The sequence below is a fragment of the Podarcis muralis genome, chromosome Z (genome assembly GCF_964188315.1).
Source record: "Podarcis muralis chromosome Z, rPodMur119.hap1.1, whole genome shotgun sequence".
NCBI lineage: Eukaryota > Metazoa > Chordata > Lepidosauria > Squamata > Lacertidae > Podarcis > Podarcis muralis.
The window spans coordinates 42,693,638-42,715,977 of NC_135673.1; the positions used below are offsets into that span (position 1 = coordinate 42,693,638).

Here is a 22,340-nt window from a genome sequence, read left to right on the forward strand (position 1 = left end):
GAATCCTCTGGCAGCACAAAAATTGCCAAGCTAGACAGATCAGTTTCTACTCCAGTCCTTGCCTCACCCAGCCCACAAGAAAAGATTACTGAAATAAATCCATAGAGACTAAGATGTTAGGAAAAATTGCCTCTTATGACAAGGGGTTGTACTCAGCTGAGTCCTACTCAGAATAAACCCACTGAAATTAATGGGCCTATGTTAGCCATGCTTATTAATTTCAGTGGGTTTGTTCTGAGTAGGACTAGTGATGGATATAACCCTAGTTTCCCCTCCAAGAACATCTACATGTTGGATAGGGAATTGGTGGACCTGGTGCCCCCACATTGTTGGACTACAATTTTCACCATACCTGATAACTACTGGCCATGCTCAATGAAGCTGATAGGAGTTGGAGTCCAACAACATCCAGGGGGCTACAGACTCTCCATGCCTGACCTACATATGTCATTGATGGGTCATGCTTTCCATTAATTCTGTCTCCTTTCTGCACAAACAATAAAACATATTTTCCAAGACAGCCAGACAGCACAGGGAAGGAGAATATGTGACCTTCCACATCTTGCTGGACTACATCTCCCATCATCCCTGAACTTTGGGGCAAGAAATCTAATTGCGTGCCAAGGCCCCGTGCCCCGCAGTACCCTGCTGAATAATAAACACACTGACACGAGTGTTTAGGATTATGGGCTAAAACAGGCATAACTTTATTGGCTGCAGATGCGAGCAGTTTGGTTTAGGCATTGGGTGAAGCCAGGCTATATCTTGACTCCTGCCTGTCTGCAGGGAGTCACACTAAGGGTAAACCACCAAAAGAGGGAGCCCTATGACTTACATCAAATAAGAGCACACTGAAGGGTCCCCATTGGGGTCATGGCATGGCCCTAGCCCACGTCCAGGTTTTGGCCAGAATCCACACCCCCGGATCCCTTTAACAGGATACCCTTAACGAGGAGGGGCAGACGGAGGCTACAACTCCCTCTCCATTTACAAAAGGCTTACCCAATGCCTAACCTAACAAAGTTGTGACGATTGCTACTAGGTAGGCGAAAACCAAATGGCAGGTGCCAATTCGCCAAGTGGAAAAATTCCTACCCAGCCCCAACAACAAGGCAGCTGACATCTGTCCATAGCAAGGTTATGTCATAACAAAGCTTTAAAAAGAGGGCATGTGGGTAGGGAGATCTGGCAAGGAGGCAAGAGAGGGAAGCCCCCAGCCGCACCATGGTTTAAATTACCCACAGCCACTCCCCCTGCTGGCAAAGATTGGCCGGGCAGGGGTCACGTGGCCGGGGCAGACACGGAGGGGGCATCGATCCCCAGCTGGGTCACTACAGTGGCCCAGATGCCCAGCCACAATGCTGCCCACCATGAAAGGTTAGAGGTCCTAACAAACACATATTAATTTCAGAACAACACAAAGCCAGCAGCAGAAATTCACTAAACCTTTGCCAAAACAGGGAACTCTAGGGGGATAGGTCAGAACAATGAAATGGTCTCCCATCCATCCATCCATCCATCTGATTTGTAACTTGCCTTTCTGTCACTGAGGTTTCCAAGGCAGCTTATGAATATGTTTGGATAAAAGTTTTTCATAACTGTGGTCCTCGCTAATGACCCACCCATGTGTTGAAAGAACATGTGAGGGGGCTGCAGCATGGACAGGCTAACAATGCCACATGCTGCGGCCGCATCCTCTGCTGTCTGCATGTTTATCTGGAGTAAGAAAAGGCTCTACATAAGTACAGATTATGCATGCAGAGTCACAGTGTCGCCATGCTGCCTCACTTTCCTTTGCTTCCGGACCTTTGCCTCCCAACATGGCAGGAGCTTCCTTAGGGGCTCCTTCAGCTCTTGAGGTGCCCTTTCGTGGGCTTCCCTGATGGCATATGGCAGTGGCAGCAGCAGCAACCCTCCCAAGAGCACCTAAGACTTGCTGCTGCCATTTAAATGTATCAACCTGCCCAGAGTGTCCATCTTGCTCTGGGGCATGGTTGTGATGGGGATTTAATTGCCAGGCATTGCTGTTATGGTGCTTATCAAAGTGCTGTGTAATGACAGCCCAAGACAGGCATTGTCAGTTGACCCTTTCAGGGCCCTGAGTCCTTGGCAGCTGCCCTAGAGTGCCAGGAACTGACACCATTTCTATTCTAGCTCTAAAACTATTTGCCGAAGAGTTCTCCCCAGCACTGGTGCTAAGCCTTAGGTAGAGACAAGGTGAGGAGCCTGGGGCATTGAAGATCCAGGAAACCACCACCCGCTGCCCTGACCATGATGCCCATATAGTCCTTCCAAATGCCATGGGCCAATTGGACATCACAATACAGGGCTCTCATTCTCTCCGACTTGCACCATGCAAGGCAGTAGTGCAAAGACCTTAAGTCTCCCGTCTGTAGCCCTGGCTGCTCCTGGCATATGGGTTGATTTATCTACTCTTCTGTTGGAAAGTGCCCATTCTTACTCATTCTTCAGACAGCAAAAGGGCTAGGTTGCTAAGTTACTGATATTTGACATCACATCCTTCCCAAGGTGTTCCTACATTTGACAGGCTTGCATGATTTACTATGCTGGGTGGCTTGCTGTTCCCAGGCCCAATGACGTCCGTAAAGTCACTTGAAATTCAGATCATCTCCTCTCCTGCCCCCCTACCCGACCTCTTCCCAGCAAAACCTCTGGATTCTACGAGAAAATATTGAAATGGCTTGTGAGCAGCCCTGCTAGACACTATGCCGGTGTGTTTCAAAATGCAATCAGCACCCTCATCTTATGCAGTTTTCCAGCATCTCCTTTTTTTAATATAAGTCAGAAGAGGAAACAATGAATAGGGTGACAAGGAAGGTGGGGATGTTGGGATAAACCTATTAGTGGGCTAATTTTGCTTTGTGAACAAGTCACCTCAGCTATGGCTGGTACATATTAAGTCGATTAGCGCTTTTTCAAATGCTACGAGAAAGGTAATACCGCATATAATTTACTCAGTCAAGGGCATTTTCACCTGCTGATCAATTTACATATTCTCCAATGTCATTAGATTGAATCCAGTCATCAGAAGGAGAGAGGAGAGAATAAATTACAGCCTTTTGTTCATTTAACTCAAGTCATTTTACTCTAATTATCGGCAGGTTTTGTTTTTGCTCAAGACTACAGAGCTTTTAATTAATATCACACCTGTCCAGCTATTTGTTCAAATGTTCAAAAGCTGAATGTGTGTTCCTAACTTAGAGTAGTGCTGTTCTTAGAGTGGGTATCTATTGAGACACTCGGGGAGTTCCCAGACTGCAGCTGTTTTGACATGGGGTCCAATCACCCACCAACAAATTCAGGCTGTGCAATTGTAGCGGATTGGTAGGTCCAGATTGGACTTTTTGCAATAAGGAAAGTGGCAGGGAAATGCCATGGAAAGTGTGAGAGAACACTTGCTCTGGTGCAACATCCTCTAACCTCACCAACAAACAAATCAGAACAAACCAAGAGGAAGTCCACACTCATAATTGCCTTTCACTTCACAGCCTCCTCCACTCTCATTGGAACTGTTTCTCAGTACTGGATGGCAAAGGTGTGAGCACAATATTTAACATGGGATCTCTTGCACTGGATGGAAAGGTCATTTGTGAAACTATGCATGGTGTGGAGAAAGTAGATAGAGAAAAAGTGTCTTCTCCCTTTGTTGTAACACTAGAACTTACAGGCATCCTATGAAGTTAAACGCTGGAAGATCAAGGATAGATAGAAGAAAGTACTCGTTCACACTCCGCATAGTCAAACTATAGAACTTGCTCCCGCAGGAGGCAGGAGGATAAGTCTATTGATGGCTATCAAGCATGATGGCTATGTTCTATTTCCCCTGTCACAAGCAGCATGCCTCTGAATATCAGTTACTAGGAATCACAAGTGGAGAAGAATGCCGTTGCACTCATGCTTAGCTTGCTGGCTCCCCAATGTTCTTGGGTGGCCACTGTGAGAACAAGATGCCAGACAAGATGGGGCATTGGCTTGATCCAGCAGGCTTGTCTTATGTTGTTTAGAGTTTTCTGAAGTGACATAAATACTTTTCTTGACGATGCTCAGCATACATGTGGTGTCTCTAAGTATTGTAGCCTCCACCTGGTGGAGCCATTGTGCAAAATATTTCCCCAGAGGCCTCTATGTGGGGGTAGTAAATGGTTCTTTGGGCTGGCTTAAATTTGTCAAAATGTGTGTCTGGTGTTGGGCTGGACAGATTGCTGTGCACAGTAGAACAGGTGTGGGAAACCTTTGGCTCTCCATAGGTTGCCGAACTACAACTCCCATCAGCCCCAGCAACCATAGCCAATGGCAAGGGATAATATGCCATCAATATTTGGGGGCTGAAAGGTTCAGCAACAACTGGAGGTCTAAAGGTTCCCCATCACTGCCATGAATGTTCCTGCACTAGATTTCAAGGCCCCAAACCGAGACTTTCCAAGTAGGAGAATTAGTGGAATGGAATGGAGAATGTATAGACATCTTCCCTTGCAGTCTCTTATGATGGAGAAGATGGACTTTCCTCTAGGACCATGGTATAGATGTCGTTATTATCCAAAGATACTTTTTGTCCATGCTGATTTTCCAAAATGCACAGTTGGGCAATACCATTCCTAGGACCATGCAAAATGTCACAAAATACTGAGCAAGTTTCAACAACTCAATAACCCTTTAATAGGCAAGCTATTACACAAAACAGAGGCTGGGGACACAAGGGGGAAATTCTGCCTGATGGCCCCCCTCCTCCTCCCAGCTGTGTTTGACCTACATGAGGATACAGAGCAGAATGAGTTTGCTTTTAGTATGTAGGATTTATTATATGTGCACACCACCTTTCTTCCATAGAGTTCAATGGTTGCATCCAATGCTAGTCACCCTAAGAGTAAACCCATTTAAATTAATGAACCTAAGTTAGTCATGCAAAATAATTTGAATTGGTCTACCCTGAGTAGGACTAGCACTAGGTGACTTCAATTTGATGTATTTGTTTATTTTTACTTCCCTTCCAACCCATTAGATTAGTCTGAGGGAGATGGATTGGGCTCAAAATCACCCAGTAACCTTCATGCATGAACAGAGATTTGCACCAGATCTAAGTTCGCAACAGTATCAGCTGCCCCCGCTCCACAGGTTTTCAAGTGATAACAGATGGAAACATTTCAACTTACCCGCAATATGTCATCCACACAATTGGACTCACTGAGAAGGTTGACCTAGAAGAGGAGAAATGAATTATTCTTGTTATTACTATTATTAAATGTATTACCCTCCATTCACCCATAGGTTCCTGGACAGGTTACAACCATTTAAAATTCAGCAGGCAGTCAATGTGAAAGCAAACAAACTTTGAATTGTGCCAATGGAGATGTTGCAACAAGGGAGTTGTATACTCCCTATAACCAGCTCTGGTCAACAATCTGGTTGAAATATTTGAAGTAAAAAATATCCACAAAAACGGATAAAAGAAGAATAGACTTTAGTAATGTAACAAACTTCAATTTCTACTTCCAAGTCAACTTTATAAATTGAAGCAGTGCAAGAGAAGTGTTGCATTATTATAATTGCTTTTGGATGGCAATGGTGGTGAGATTATATTAATTGCCCCTGGTTGAGGCTGTAAAATAGCTGAAGAAGTCCTTCTTTGCTACAATGCATAACTTAAAAAGCTAAAGAAGTCTGGATTTCAACAGGATTTTTACTACCTCCCCTTTAGTTACATTTCTAATTAAACCACTTTGATCTATTGATGCAAAGAGACACTGCTAAATGTATTCACTATTGAGGTCTCTAGCCTTCCCTGAGATTCGAAAAACTCTTAGATCTGTATGTGCTCACACATCACACTTCTTAACTGCTCCCTAAAATGTAAAGGGAGAAGGAGATCCTAAAATAACTCACTTCCATTCAATTTATAAATTGCATTAATTAAATTCTACATTTCCAGCAGTGTGCAGCCCAGGTTCTAATGCAAGATCTAATTAAAGAAAACAGGAAAGTTGGAAACACAAAAAACACGCATACAAACCCCACCGCCACCCCCACATACCGAAATACTGGAATTGTAACACAGAATTGTAACTGTTTAGCCTCAAATTAATGAGGCACTCTGCTAAGCAAGAATGTCCATAAATCCCTAATGAGGATTTTAAACACATTAAAACTTCCTAATACAAAGTGTTTGCCTTTGTTTTTATCCAATAACAAATAAGCCAATAATTTTATGCCTCTAAATGACACTATTAACTGTCATGGCATGTTTTATTTGACAATAGCTCTATTCAAATACAGTAAAAACCAATTAATTTGCTTGCTGTGAAATGCTTCTTGATAGCTTTTATGGTTGCTGTTCCCCCTGCCCTGTTCTCAAGGAAATGTAAATAGGAGGTCAGTAGAGTGCCTGGTTTCACTTTAAAACACAGGGCAATAAGCTATAGATTTTCTATTCAGTTTGCATTTCAAATGAATGGTAAGATAACATCCAATTTTTGGAGGGTCACCCAACATACAATGTCACCCTGATAAGCAAAGAGTTTCAGAGTAATCATTTTACGACCTGTGAAATAGCCAAATATTTGAGATGTGATCGTTGCAAAATTACCACTTGGCTCTCTCTTTAAACAACAGCCAGCAATTGAGTGCTTAGCCTCTATTCGTTTCCTACCACTTCCCACGCTCTGAAAATGCAGAAGCATAAAATCTGTCATTGCAATATTAGTGTATGACAAAGGTGGTCAACCTTTTTGGTCTGGCAGGCCAGATCTTTATCTCTCACCCCCACACTATGGGCTAGCTTTTGACAGCTGGGTGGGGCCACCCACCTGCCAATCATCTGGTGTTATGGTGATGTTAGGCAACTGGTAGGTGGGTTGGTCTCCCCCACCTGTTAAATTGGACTGACAAAGCAGCACCCAGCAGGGCTGAAATCTACCCCCCAGCCACCAGCTGATGTCACCCCAAAACAGCTAGGCTGGGAAGCAGCTTGCAACTATGAAGGGCACTCACAACTCTCTCCATCTTCCATCCAATCAAGTACTGGACATATCAAGGTTCAAGGATATATTCTGGGCAAAGCACTCTGGAAGGGCACAGAGCAGGGATGGTGAGAAGTATGGATTTGGAGAGTCTTGAGGGTCAGATATAGAGAGCCCCGGAGGACCTCATTTTGTGAACTGACTTGGAGTGGCTTTCCAGGGTTTCAGGAAATAGTCTATACTAATCCTGTCTTGAGAAACCATGGTTTGAAACTAGGACCTTCTGCATTAAAAGGTAAATATTCTACAAATGAGTATGTCTAACGCCCTCTGTGTCAGATCTCCTTTTTCCCTTTTGTAGATGCAAGGCAAAATTTGGAAGAAGAAACAGAGCTATGGTTTCTACTCGCTATGAAAGGCAGTCGCCTCATTGTAATAGCAGTGCTATTTATTCTTTATTTTAATGAGGATTTTACATATGGAAAATATAATCAGCATTGGGCACTTTGTGGCAGATTATTGCTACATGTCTTCTTACATTGCTTTGGGTGATTTTATAGTGGCAAAGCTCTCTGTGAGTGAAATAAGAGGGCTTTCACCTGATTATAGAAATGTTGATCTGAGTTTTAGTTGGCTAATCAATTAAATTTGCAGCAATTTGGGTATGAGTGAAAATAATGGCTGTGAAACAAAAAGGATTCTTTCATGCTTTTGAAAAGAATAATTCTATCCTGCTGGGGAGCTAAAGAGGAACACCTCTTTTAAGATGGTGCTTGCCACCTGCAGTTTATTGTTTATATTGATTAGACACAATGATTTTGTGTCTTTGTATTTTAAAATCTGGTGCCCACTTAATCTAGGCACATTTCTAGTCAATCAAATGAGTTTTTAATTAATCTCACTAAGGTAATCAATTAAATCAGGAGTGGTGAACCCCTAGCGGTTCCCTTTGACCACTTATTTTGCCAGTGCTGAGTGTAATTGCCTTCAAACTAGACACAGTGCTGGGCTTGGCAGAGAGGTTTAAAACTCTCTGCTCAGCCCACTGCTGCAATGGAAATTTGAATCATGAAATAACCCCCTCTTCACTTATCAGATGATCTATCTCATGACCATGGAGTGGGCAATTTGAATCTCCATCAGACTGCTGGAGTGAGAAGAGAGGCTTCAACCTCTTTGCCTAGCCTAGTACTGCAGACTAGTACCTCACACTGATCAACTGATGAGCAGGAAGTGGGTAGTAGCAGCCTCCTCAGTTGATCTGTATGGGGGTTATTCTCTCTCTTTCTCTTCTTGTCCTGTAGATGTGTGCCCTGTGGTGTGGGCATGTAAGAGTGTGTTTGTACCATGGTGTGGTCACACCCACCACAAGACTGCTGTTAAAGGTGTGGCTGCTGGAGGATCACAGCCAAGGGAAAATGAGAACCTCTGGTCAAAAAACCAAACAAATATTCACCACCCTGAATTAAATGATACCACCCATCCATTACATCAAGTAATCTGAAGCAGCCACTTTGTGATACAGATAGGGATGTTGGAGAACTGCATGAAAAACATAAACGGGCAGAAATTGCAAATATCTACTTAGTTGTCTCATGTCCTGAATTGAAATCAATCCAGCATTTATGATTGGTGCTCGCTGCTGCTGCTGTTGTTATTGCTTTCAGTCCACAAACGATAAGTACCTTAGATTACTCTCCTCTCCTATATGCATTGTGTTTCCTTTGCATTTGGAATGAATAGGTGGAATGATGGCAATGGACGTGGAACATAACTAACTACATAAATTACATAAGTTACGCAATTTTGCCAGTGGGTTGAATAATGTACTTTTTGGTGGAAGATGAACCGCAGTGGAACAGAAACAATGCTGTGTGAATATAGGAGAAGAAGGCTATCGATGGCTACTAGTCAAGGTGTCTATATATTTCCTCCTGCAGCAGAGGCAGTATGTGGGAGATTATGAGCAATAGAGTCTGATTGCATTCAGGGCCTGCTTGTGAGCTTCCCATAGGCAACTGGTTGCTTTTGTGGGAACATAATGCTGAACTAGCTCAACTTTTGCTTTGCTCCAGCATGGCTCTTCTTGCTTTCTTATATTATTGGGGGTGGGCTCATTTTTCCTTTTCTAAATCTGTGTGACATTTGGAAGCAAGCGCCAATTTGCATTAGGGTAGGGATGAATCATATTTGTTTTACTTGTGGAATGTCAATGTTTGCCAATGCAAACATTTTTAAAAAAGGAAACTAAGGAATTCACTGAATCTCTTTGCCTGTGTGCCTAATTGCTGCTGGGCCAGTCAAAGAAGATCAGCGGTCCCTTCCAAAATCCACTGAGGACAGAGTGCCAAGTAGTTCTTTTTTGGCACAGATGAGGTGAGTTCACCAGACACACGACTGTGACAAATCTAAGATTGTAAAAAAGCTCTTTGCAACTCTATTGGAAAGCCTTACAGCTATTGGGCTGTCCAGAGACAGATTGGTTTTTAAGTGGAAATCCCCATTTATATCAAAAGAGGTCTTAGCTGGCAACATTCCTCCCCCTCTCTCTTTTGCTGGAAAACTTTGAAAAATAGACTGCAAAATGCAAACCAATTCCTATGCAGATGTCTCTGAGCAGTTGAAGGCTGCTTTAAATCTGTGTTAAAGGGGATTAAATTAGATAACCAATCTGACAGAAAAATGCAAAGGTATGGGACCCTGGGCAGTTGCCCAGTTTACCTCCTGGCATGGGGGGGGGGGTTGCAAACGTGCTACCCTCACTGCCAGTAATGTGGGTTCTTCGGAAACATTTGTATTGAGATAGTTGTTTCCTCAAGAAGTGGTAATTTGCAAATGAGACTCAGTTGCACTGGAAAACTTTCAGTTTGCACTGAAAGTTTTCAGATGCCCTAGGGAGTGGCCTAATTTTAGAATGTTTATTTTACTTCTATTTTAGTAAACAAAACTAAACACTTTGAAACTACCAAGCTTGCCTTATATTGTATTTGGCATCCATTATATTGTATTTGGCATCCATTCTTTGTTACTAATGAACTTATGAAATGGAAAATATTCCATGGGAAATTAAAGCATTGGAATAAATGCCCCCCACCCCTGCTTCATTGTTCACTGCAGGCGAAGAAAACTGCCTCTCAGCTGTGTAAACTGGTCCTTCAAATACCCTTAGAATCAGGGTTCTTGTTTGCTAGAAACAGCTCTCTTGGAGGCAAGAACCAAGGAGACTGCATATGCAACCATAATGTCATTTCAGTTGTAGACATTCCAAACATTTAGATCTACATCACTGCCAGGATCACAACCGTTATATTGAAGAGGGGGATGCAACCAGGCATATCTGAAAGCTCATCTTATATGTTCCTCATCCCCCTTAAACTCTCTTTAATCAATGCACAAATGTAAATAAGACCAGGGGGGAAAATAGGGGTTTCATTTGATCCCTAGCATCTCTTGAAAAGTAAAAAATAAGAATCTCAGTGTTCTTAGAAGAGATTCCAGTTGATGTCTCAACTAATATATCGGGGGGGGGGGGTTCTTTCACTCTTCTTTTTTACATCTATCACCTAATCCAGATCCCCCTCCCCTTTTTAAAGATTGGGCTAACACCTGACATTGCTTCACTTGTGACCTTTTTCATCTGTCAAAACAGACAGGTTTTTATCCTGCCAGAGTCAACCCATAGCCTCAAAAGGTGCCGTGCCAAAGCGTTAATCCATTCTGCTAGACAGTCATTGAAATTATAATTCAAAGTTCAACTTCCTTTAGCATTTCCTGTTGAAATATTTTTGGCATCTCAGGGCAGAAAGTTGAAATCTGGTTCCTTGCAGAGACTGCATCTCGTGCCTCTCTATAAATGTTGGCCGTGAAAATTCCTTATTGTTAGAGAGATCAGCAGATGCTGGCTCCCATTAATTTTCTTTCCCCAACTGCTGCTCACTTTGAGAAGCCTTTCTTTTACCTTAGGATGCTGACCTGCTGCTGCACCCCATCAAGAACAGACAAGAAGAAGACACTGATATATTAGGCAGCTGGGAATTCCCAATAGCAGCCTTGGCAGACTTTCCTATTTCCATTCATTTTGACTGATACCGTAAACAAAATAAAGCAAAGTTTGTAGGGAAACCACAGAACTGGAAGCTGTTTGAGTTCCAGATGTAAATAGGCCAAAGCATTCTTTGCTAAACTTGCAAAGAGCCTCACAAAACATTTTAAGGTGCCAGTCTGTGTGCTCATGCAGATCAGTGCTTGTTTATTGTAGGTTCGGATGTAAGAAGGCTTTGTATTCCATCCCATCATTTGTTTGCCACATACAGCAATGCTTCCATTCCACTGCAGTTCACCTTCTGCCCAAAATGGCACCATTTGTCTCTCTGTCCACTGAGACAAAATTATGTGACTTATGAAATTAATTATGTAAATTGCATTCATTACATTACTATTGTTTTATTGCACCCCACTCATTTCAATACTGACTGTTTTCACTGGGTTGATTTCTGTTATGAACATGGGACAAATAAGCAAACACCATCAATTTCTGCCCCAATTTTCTCTTTTAATCAGACTTCTCTGATATCCTCAACTGTAGGCTACAAAAGATTAGTTAGCCCTTTTGGGGGAGGGGGTAGAGCCTCTCTGTGCATGGCAAGGCTGGGTTGTGGGAAAGGGAACATAGGAAGTTGGTTTTATGCCAACTCCGCCTGCCTAGCTTGGTATGGGCTACACTGGCTGGGTTTCACACAGTGGACATGTTGGAATTTGAACCCGGGACCTTCTGCATGCAAAGCTGGCAGTCAGCCACTGAGACCTTCCCATATCTGAAGTGGGACAAGAGACAGGAACCATGAGACAATGGTCAGAACTGATGGGTAAGGCAAGAGCAATGGCAAACCAGGAAGCAGGATCAATGACCATGTGAGGATACAGGAAGTCACCATAGCACATGAAGATCCTGCTGTTCAAGAAAGGCTCAGCTGGAAAAGGAAGTTCTTATATACACATCCCTGCCCAGGAAAAATACCAATGCCCAGCCTGGATTGGAGAAGCCAAACTAGACCTGGAAGGTTATACCTGGCTGGGCTCACCACATGGGGCAGCATTCAAGAGTTGGAAATTACCTAGTCACCTAGGTAAACAGGTAGCCAACTGGTTGAGTAGCTGTTCTCAACATGCTGCTACACCATCAAAAGTTGTTAAAAAATCTACAGGCTTGGTTGGGCGTGTGTTCTTTTCACTAATGTTCTTTTCACAAATGTATGCAGTTACTCACACTTTACCTTAGCAGATGTGTTGTCATACACATTGCTTGGCTAGATTGCAAAATGTGGGGGAGTGTGAATACTGGAAGGATGGCTGTGGTTTGGTATGCTCAGTGTTTGAGAATGTGTGAGTGATCTGGATTCGGCTTTAAATAAGAAATGGAGCCATTTTCTCCCCCATCCCTAGAATAATAATAGTAATTTATTTGTACCCCGCCCTCCCCAGCCGGAAGATGATGTTAGGGGCAGCTACCCACACCCTGTAACTCTCCAGCCTAATTCTCTTCATCAGCACTAAGCAGCATTGCCATTTAGTCAGGGAAGATGGAAGTTTGTTTTCCAAAACATCTGGAGGGCACTAGGTTGGGGACAGAGTGAATAGAGTGTTTGAAGCTCTTTTTGTTTTTTACCTTTCTATGGCAGAAAGGCTTGATTTTTCTCTTTCTTTGAAAGTCTAAACTGTGAAGCTTGGATGCTTTGTCTCCAGGGTAAATAAATTAATCTTTGGGTATTATTGGTAAACTTCTTAAAATGAAATCAACAGAAGGCTGATAAGAATGAAACATATTTCTTATATTACAAAGAATATGAAAAGGTAGAAGAGAATGAGCTAATCTTTAATAGGCTGAAAGCGGGAAAATATTTGTCATGTTCTGAACACCTGACAAGGAGAAATGGTGGCATAAATTATTCCTTCACAACTGATGAGGCTCCAAGACTTAATTCCATGCATCATGGCAAGATAACACACAGTCTTGTGCAGCTGACTCCCATAAATGCTTGAGGAGACAAGATATCTTCTAACATTCATTTGGCGATTAAAAAAAAAGTTTGCAAACATTCTGCACAAAATCATTCAAAGCGCTCTCTCTCTCTCTCTCTCTCTCTCTCACACACACACACACACACACACACAGAGAGAGAGAGGGGGGGGGGGACCAGAGTCGTTTGGTAATGAATCTGCCTCCCCAAGGAACTTTGGAACTGCAGCTCTGTGGCGAGGAGTAAGGGTCTCCTAACAACTCTCTACACCTGTAACAAATTACAGTTGCCAAGTTTCTTTGCACAAGTCATGGTTGTTTAAAATAATATCACAGTGCTTTAAATGTACGGTGTGGATTTGGCCACACAGACACACACAATTAAAAACACACCCACTAATTGCAACTGGTGCAATATTTAGAAGGGAACTTTGAAATCATGAGGTCTAACCCCTCGCGGGTGGCGCTGTGGGTTAAAGCCTCAGCACCTAGGACTTGCCGATCAAAAGGTTGGCGGTTCGAATCCCCGCGGTGGGGTGCGCTCCCGTTGCTCGGTCCCAGCGCCTGCCAACCTAGCAGTTTGAAAGCACCTTCAGGTGCAAGTAGATAAATAGGGACCGCTTACTGGCGGGAAGGTAAACGGCGTTTCCGTGTGCGGCTCTGGCTCGCCAGAGCAGCGATGTCACGCTGGCCACGTGACCCGGAAGTGTCTGCGGACAGCGCTGGCTCCTGGCCTATAGAGTGAGATGAGCGCACAACCCTAGAGTCTGGCAAGACTGGCCCGTACGGGCAGGGGTACCTTTACCTTTACCTTAACCCCTTGCTCAATCTAGGAAAACTACAGATGGCTGTCCAACCTCGTCTTACCACCATCAAAGGAAGCCCATTCCACTGTAAGAATCCTTTAAATTTTAGAACTCTTCTCCTTAATGTTTAGCCAAAATCTGCTTCCTTGCAGTTTCCACCTATTAGTAACACCTATCGTAGTAACAATGATGGTAACAACAACTATAATTATAGTAACAAGGAGAAGCTAAATCCAATATTTTATGAACAGAATAAGGCGGCAGACCTCCTTTGAAAGGTGGTTCTGGAGAGTTGGCACGAGCACCCAAAAACAGGTCTCCTTTCACCTATCTCCATAAAAGAGTAATCCAAAACTTTGATTGCCAGCAACTGCAGATGGGGAACTCAGCAATGAAGTTGAGAATGTGGAGCTTGTGGTCAGCCCCAATCAGCTGATTGGTGGTAGCATCAAATGGGTCACCCTGATGTCATAGGGGTGTCAGATGACGGACAGGTGGTCATGTCACACAGTATTACTTTATTCACAGCCACACTTCCCACACCAGCATTTGTGAGTCAGTCCTCACATGGGCTACCCTTCCATCCCTTATCAAAGTGACATGGAGCCACACCATGACAAGCCCTATTTGGCAACTACTATGTGATAAGCCACTGGAAAGCTATCAGGGTGCTTCTCTTTGCTCCGATCAGATGATCAAACAGTGGGCCAGTCAATGGAAAGTTAAATTTGCATCCTTGCTGGACATCCTGGCAGAAAAACCAATCCAGTGCAGATGAGTTTGTGGTCTGATAAGTCACTCTTAATGCTTGTCAAATCAGTCTATTGTCACAGTACTTCTTTGTCAAAGTACTTCTATTAAAAAGTGGGCTTACACCAAAGTTTAACCCACCAAAAATGTTCAAAGCAAACAAGGGGGTGTTGTTGTTGTTTGGTCATTTAGTTGTGTCCGACTCTTCGTGACCCCATGGACCTTCCAGTGAGCACTCAGGGCTGATTTCTTTCAGAATGGATAGGTTTCATCTTCTTGCAGTCCATGGGACTCTCAAGAGTCTCCTCCAGCACCATAATTCAAAAGCATCAATTCTTCGGCGATCAGCCTTCTTTATGGTCCAGCTCTCACTTCCATACATCACTACTGAGAAAACCAAAGCTTTAACTATACGGACCTTTGTTGGCAAGGTGATGTCTCTGCTTTTTAAGATGCTGTCTAGGTTTGTCATTGGTTTTTATTCCCCCTCATTTAGCTTCATCTGTTCACAGTCTGTTCTCAGCTGCTCGCCAACCAGCATCTACTGGTTTGACACATTCCTTTTTATTATTATTTTTTAGGGTTGCTTCCTAATGTAATCCCAGTTTTAGGATGCAACAACGTGAAGGGACCATCTCATTACAAAGCCAATCGGATTGGGCAATGTGAGGCTATCATGAAGCCACACTAGAATGAGGGCAGGAAACAATGCCATCAATCTAAATAGGCATTCTGACAATGCCACATTGTCAGTTTGATTTGTTTAGGTAATGATGCCACAAAGCAAAGAGAAGCCAGTGCTTCTTTCCTTCACACTGGGGGGGGGGAATCAGTGTTTTCACCCCCTTGTGCCCCCCTCAGTAATAAGTAATAAGAAAAGAGGGGAAATGTTCCAAGTGGGAGTGAATATGCATGGGGCAAACTCTTTGTTTTACAGTGTCTCTGTTACAGCCAAACTCTAATTTTCCATGTGCATAATACTTTCACATTTTTCCTAACCAGGTAGATCAGCGTCAGATTTAGGGCAGTGCAGGCGGTTCCCCCACAAAGGGCGCTGAGCCAAGGGGGCACAAAATTGAAATCCATAATTGAGAAGATCCCTTTGGGGGAACCAAATTTTGGTCTTACCAGAGTCCACCCCTGGGTTAACGCATACCAATCAGGAGGAAACCCACCAGAATGTAGAATATATGAAGAGGAATCTGTTACTCCCAATATAAATAATTGACCCTTCAATGTCTGGATTGATTCCCATGCTCACTTCAATGTGGCCAACAAATTATGTCAGCAAACGACATTCCTCATGAAAAGAGTGCGGGTAAACAGAATAATGCTGCTGATGCAAACTAGTAGTTTTCTTCCCATCTGTTTTCCTAAGTAATAGCTGAATTGTTTAATCCTGGAGGAAAGCACCCATTTTAACCAGCACATTGCAAGCAATAGCCTCTGGTACCGAATATACTGCAGGAAGCCACGGCAAACAGCTTAGGAGGAGATGAAACAAAGAGAGGGTCTAATTGCCATGCAAAGCACAGCATCTCTCAGATGTGATGAGAAACGTGACTGGTCCCGGGGAAATTTCAAAATATGACCACCCAAGCATAACAGAGGAGAATGGGTGAAAACCAAGCAAATGGCAACAAGGAAGGAGGGCAAGTACTGTTCTAGCTTAGTTCCTTTGATATAAATACCTAGACAGAGTGACTGCTCTCTGTTCAAAAATATATACTTCTGTGCTAATATAGCTGATACTTGTGTCTCTCTGTGTTTAATCTAAAGAGACTGGTGGTGGATGAAATCTTAACACATCTGGGAATGTAACTGGGTTCAGTCATTCAATATTACTTTTGCGCTAATACATAATACTATGTCATCAAGCATACAGGGCACACACTAAGCTTTGATTTTCATTTTCTCCCACATAAAATGTGAACCAAAATTGCGGCATATAGAGGATTTCTAGGGTGGGAAGGAGGATGATTCGGGAATAAACCTTTGCACTCTGGTATATATCAGTGGAACTTCTTAAGCAACCCAATTGACAGCAGAGACCTGCAAATGTTTACTCAGAAGTAAGTCCAATTGATTCCAGAGTGCCTTAGTAATGGTGCATAGGGCTGCAGTGTAAAAAAACAAATGGAGGCCAGCAGGAGGTCTATCTATAGAATTATGGATATGACTCTGCATCCAGATGCAAAATAGTCAATGGACGGTATCCAAGTGTGTCATTGCAGAACAACTTCTGCTCATGCAATGGAACTTCTTCTCCCTCTCCTCTCATGTGCTGTCCTACAGATCTGCTCTAGGGGGGCATCTAACTCTCTTGGAGCAAATGCAGGGAAGTTCCACTTGACAATGGCTTCATTGGTTGCTACAACACAGTGAAATTGTTATCTGCATTGCAGCTTGACATGGGGAAGGATTTCCCATCTACCTTGCAATGCAGGTGCAAATTTGATTCCACCTGCTGCCTCAGCCTACTTGTTGCATATACAAAACAACAACAACAACAACCACAGCTGTATAAGTCAAGAGTAGTCAACTCGCATTTCATTACTGCAGCTGAAAGACTGACAATAATTATATTAATGCCTCCTATTAGATGTTAAGCCCCTGGGCAGTATGTTGCAGGTTTATCTTTGACTAGTACATCAGCATAATCTATTTTTACAGCAGCCTGCCCCAGGTTCAAAAAATTAGTGGGACGCGGGTGGCGCTGTGGGTAAAAGCCTCAGCGCCTAGGGCTTGCCGATCGAAAGGTCGGCGGTTCGAATCCCCGTGGCGGGGTGCGCTCCCGTTGCTTGGTCCCAGCGCCTGCCAACCTAGCAGTTCGAAAGCACCCCCGGGTGCAAGTAGATAAATAGGGACCGCTTACTAGCGGGAAGGTAAACGGCGTTTCCGTGTGCGACTCTGGCTCGCCAGAGCAGCGATGTCACGCTGGCCATGTGACCCGGAAGTGTCTGCGGACAGCGCTGGCTCCCGGCCTATAGAGTGAGATGAGCGCACAACCCTAGAGTCTGTCAAGACTGGCCCGTACGGGCAGGGGTACCTTTACCTTTAGTACTTACTATTTGGGGGCTCTCAGGATTATCACTGTTAGATTCAAGGCTGTTTTCCTGGATTAACAACCATGCCTCCAATTTGTTCATGTACGGTATACTGAGTTTATCTAATTGCTGGAGTCCTAACTTTTACCTGCTTGATGCTGTTGGATACCAGACAGAAAAAAACCGGGATGATCAGATATCAACAGTAATGCGCCTCACTTTCCTTGCAACTGCTGAGCATTGAAAAATGAGGTGAGAACGGAATCTCTAAGTATACAGGGGCTTTCCCTTCCTCTATTTTCACTGGCTTCATTTTACAGTTTGCACTTTTGAGTCTATAGCTCCTAGGAAGGTAAAGGTAAAGGTAAAGGACCCCTGACAGTTAAGTCCAGTAGTGAACAACTCTGGGGTTGTGGCGCTCATCTCACTGTACTGGCCGAGGGAGCCGGCATTTGTCCGAAGGCAGTTTTTCTAGGTCATGTGGCCAGCATGACAAAGCTGCTTCTGGCAAAACCAGAGCAGCACACGGAAATGCCGTTTACCTTCCCGTCAGAATGGAACCTATTTATCTACTTGCACTTTGAGGTGCTTTCGAGCTGCTAGGTTGGCAGGAGCAGGGACCGAGCAACGGGAGCTCACCCCGTCGCGGGGATTCGAACCACCAACCTTCTGATCGGCAAGACCTAGGCTCTGTGGTTTAACCCACAGGGCCACCCACGTCCCAAACTCCTAGGATTGTAGGAAGGGTCTTATATACACAGTGGGATTCAAACCCTTTACATGGTTTCTCCAGTGAAACAAGTTGCTTAGGCTTCTCCCTTACTTATGTGCCGGAACAGAGGAGAGGGTTTATGTCTCTTTTCCTCCTGGGTTTCCCTTCTGCTACCCTGCAAACTGTCCCATGAATTACAGGCTGAGTCCTTTAAAAAAGGCCCCGTGGACACAGAGTACACATGTTCCCCAGGGCCTCATTTAAAAGACTCACCCTGTACTAAGCCATTTTAAAACCTTCTTGAGAAGTGACGATGTGTAAGTGTGTTCACTGTAGAACTAACATTTCCAGAGTTGGCGATTTACGGGGAGTCCAGTATTACTCAAGTTGTAGAACCAGCCAGTTGACTAACAGTGGGCATCATCAAGTAGTCAATTATCAAACACAGCATGAAGGACGGAATAGGCAGATCAAATTAAGAAAGAGAGAGAGAGATGGAATTATCTGAAAATCTCTGTTGAGCTTATCCAAAAGGATTATTTCCCAATACCTTGACCTCAAAGAAAGTTATTGTTTTTACTGGTTCTGCTAAAAATATGAGCAATTATTGCATATTGTACACAAAAACACTCCAGGGGTTGTATTCAATGCTAGTCCTACTTAGAGTACCCCCACTGAAATTAATGGGTACGACTAGCTTAAGTCTAATAATTTTAGTGGGTCCTTTCTGAATATGACTAAGTTGGATACAATCCCAGGTTTCCTAAAATAAACAGTGGATAAACAGGTAACTTAAAAAATGCATATAGTTACATAAAATACGTATGTATGGATTCTTATAAATTTATGCTGCAGAAAAGTAGTATTTCGTGGGGCTTGACTATACATGTAATTCAATATTTTGGGTATAGCTTTGAATCTGTGTGTGTGTGTATACACGCACAACACACACATGCATATACAATGCACAAGCAGACCAGACATAAAGCAGGTGCTTGAAACAAAAGGCTTGATCAGGTTGAAACAGCCAAATTCTATGCATAAATCCAATTGAAAATGATTCCTCCTCTATCCCTGGTTCTGAGTGCATTGAACAAACTTTATCATTGTTAATCTGCAGCAAAAAACCCAAAACAAACTCAAGTAGAAGCCACTTCTTGAAACCACTTGACCTCCTAGCTTATTCACTTTTATCTCCAGAATGAGTATTACACAACAGTGCCAGTACTGAAGATCTGGCAGACTCTACATGAATCTTTTTTCCAGTTTGCTCTCATTTCCACACAGCTTAGCAAAAGAATTTATTTACAACCCTCCCAAACCGCCAGCTGCCACAAACCGCTAGTAGATTCCAAAGGCCTTCCTCCCTGTCTTCTGCATTCTCTATTGTCAAGAGGCAATCATGCCTCCAGGTGAAGATTTTGGGAGCTTGTAATGCTGCACTCTGCATCCTTTTCAATAGGAAGAGGCCACCCTACCATGCGCTCCCCACCAACTCCCAGTACACATTGTTGTTGCAGTCAAAAGAGTAAGCTGTCATTGCAGGATACTGTTGCTTCTAATTACAGTATTATCGAGGAATTTTCCTCACTGGATTTCTTTTATCACTGGGTAGGGTTTTATTAGAACAACAACAACAATGGATCCAAAGCCTTATGTAGTAGTTTGCAAGGCACATCGTATATTCACAGTGTGCATTAGAAGCTTAGGTGTTATTTTGGATGCCGTTCTAAAGGTTCAAAATTAAACCTTTCTGTATATGGTGGTGAGCATGGAATTCTGGTTAACTGGTCACCTGTAGGAAGGTCTGTAGCTCAGTGGTACAGCATCTGCCATAGCAGTATCTCCTGTCTGAAACCAGACAGCTGCTACCAGTTAATGTAGAGCTAGTCAAAGCAATAGCCTGACTCAATATAAGGCAACTTCCTATGTTCTTGTGACAACTGAAATTTTCCTGAGCCAAACTCATAAAACAAAACAAAACTTAAACTCAGGGGCTTGTGAAATCTCACTTAAAAGAAAAAGTGAGCTTTCAAAAATCCAAATTCATCTCCCAGTTGGATTTAAATTGAGCCTTCAGTTCTCAAGGGGAAAAGAAATCACACCTGAGACAGCCCAAGCTCTTGGAATCACAAGGAATATATTATCCCAGAAGAACTGAAGTTCATCTGATAGGAGCTCTGGGGAACTCACTCGCCCATAGACATCAATTTTTATGGATTTGCAGTCTCTGAATTTCTTTGTGAAGTGGTAGGCCAAGTGAGAAAATGCATACGTAAAGGGTAAAGATGAAAAGGTTTTTGAAGTGCCCAAAATATTTTATTGTTGCCTGATCCATTTCAGAGATGCATTTTTGAGACAATAAGTGCATCTGAATACCAGGAACTGAGGATCACAAGTGGGGAGAATGCTGTTGCTCTCAGATTCTGTTTGTGGGCTCGTCATATGAATCTGGTTGGGCACTGTGAGAATGGGATGCTAGATTAGGTGGGCCATTGGCCTGATACAGCGGGCTATTCTTATATTCTTTTTTAAGAGTGTTCCTTATCGACACCTTGCAAAGGTATAGAGCTGTTTCTTTTTCCTTTCCAAATGCAGCAGTGCAACATTTTTTGCAATATATTTTTGCATGCATAAGCCCAGCAATTGAAGCTTATTTTGATCATGGAAAATGGGATGGTGTCCTTCATTGCACTTGAGGGCAGAAGTCTGGTTATGGGGCTGTAGATCAGACCACATGGCGAACACACAGCTTTGTCCACCAGAAGGTGAGCCAAGCGGCTCAGAGGATCAGCCTGATCTTCCACAACATTGCTCCCTAACTATGAGTGGCACCACTCCATTGTACTAGATTTATGGAATTTGATCCTTTTATTAAGAAGTATGTTTATGTGTTTTCTCTGACTCCCTCAGTGAGTACAGTAAATGAAGAGTACAGCAAGATCTCTGCAAGCAACCAGGCTAATTGCTATACTGCTGGTTGTATATTGTGTGGGGGAGAGCATGGAAACATCACTTGCAAGTCTTTAGTTCTAGATATGGGCCATGCGAAGATAAAGAGGCAAGATGCATTGCTTCCCTAGGCTTGGTGATCTCATCCTTTTTAAGTAGCGCTGAGAATATGCACCCGGCATTACCAGGCTTATCGCTCTCGTTCAATGAGATTAAACTTGTAAATCTCCAGTATCTTTTCACTTTGATTCTGGGCTGCTCCAACACAGTTTACAGGAAAATAAAAAATGGGATCCTTGATCGAAACAAGAGCACCGGGGCACCATAAAACCCTTTCAATCTTCTTCATGTGTAAAAAGCAAGCTCCCGTGAGATGGACCTATTCTTCAAAGACAAATCAGCAGACAAAATAGACAAGGCCAAACAACCAGGGAACTGATCAACCTCACAATGTGTGTACCAGTTTCCGATACTCAAGAACACCAGCGCACATGTAATGTATATATAACGTTTCTTTAGATTTAAAATTGAGATCAATTCAACAAAATCAGAAAGATATTACAAGTATTTCGGACTCAACAACCTCTTTATAGGCAGGAACTATGTCACTCAGATAAATGCTATCAATGTAATGCCGACAAGGCCTCTTTGAGGCATATCCTGTGACTGTGTCCTGTGGGGTCTTCTTTCTAGACAGAAAATGTTCTCTGTGTTAACTTTGTTTTGAGGGAAAATAATCATTGATATTTGCAGATATTCACAATGTTTAAATTATGTTCTTGCAATATGGAGACTAACAAATAAACAACAAAAGTGGCTGCATCAACTGAAGTATAGTGTACTGTTCAAGGGAAAGAACAGTATAGCTCTATTCTGCCTGGGTCAGACCACACCTGGAATACTGTGTCTAGTTCTGGGTGCCACCATTTATGAAGGATATTGACAAGCTCGAATGGGTGCAGAGGAGAGTGACTGAGATGATCAAGGGTTTGGAAACTGAGCTTTATGAGGAATGGTTGAGGGAGATGGGTATGTTTAACCTGGAAAAGAGGAGACTGAGAGGAGATATGATAGCCATCTTCA

At 43.1% G+C, this 22,340-nt stretch overlaps 1 protein-coding gene across 7 annotated transcripts in view; it reads right to left on the bottom strand.

Moving 5' to 3' along the window:
- The window catches only part of AFF2 (ALF transcription elongation factor 2), a 398,976-nt gene that overhangs the window by 164,329 nt on the left and 212,307 nt on the right, over positions 1-22,340 (bottom strand). For all 7 annotated transcript variants that reach the window (XM_077922546.1, XM_028714336.2, XM_028714334.2 and 4 more), the window contains one exon: positions 5,172-5,216. In XM_077922546.1, coding sequence (XP_077778672.1) covers positions 5,172-5,216 — 45 coding nt within the window. The remainder of the gene's footprint in view (positions 1-5,171; positions 5,217-22,340) is intronic.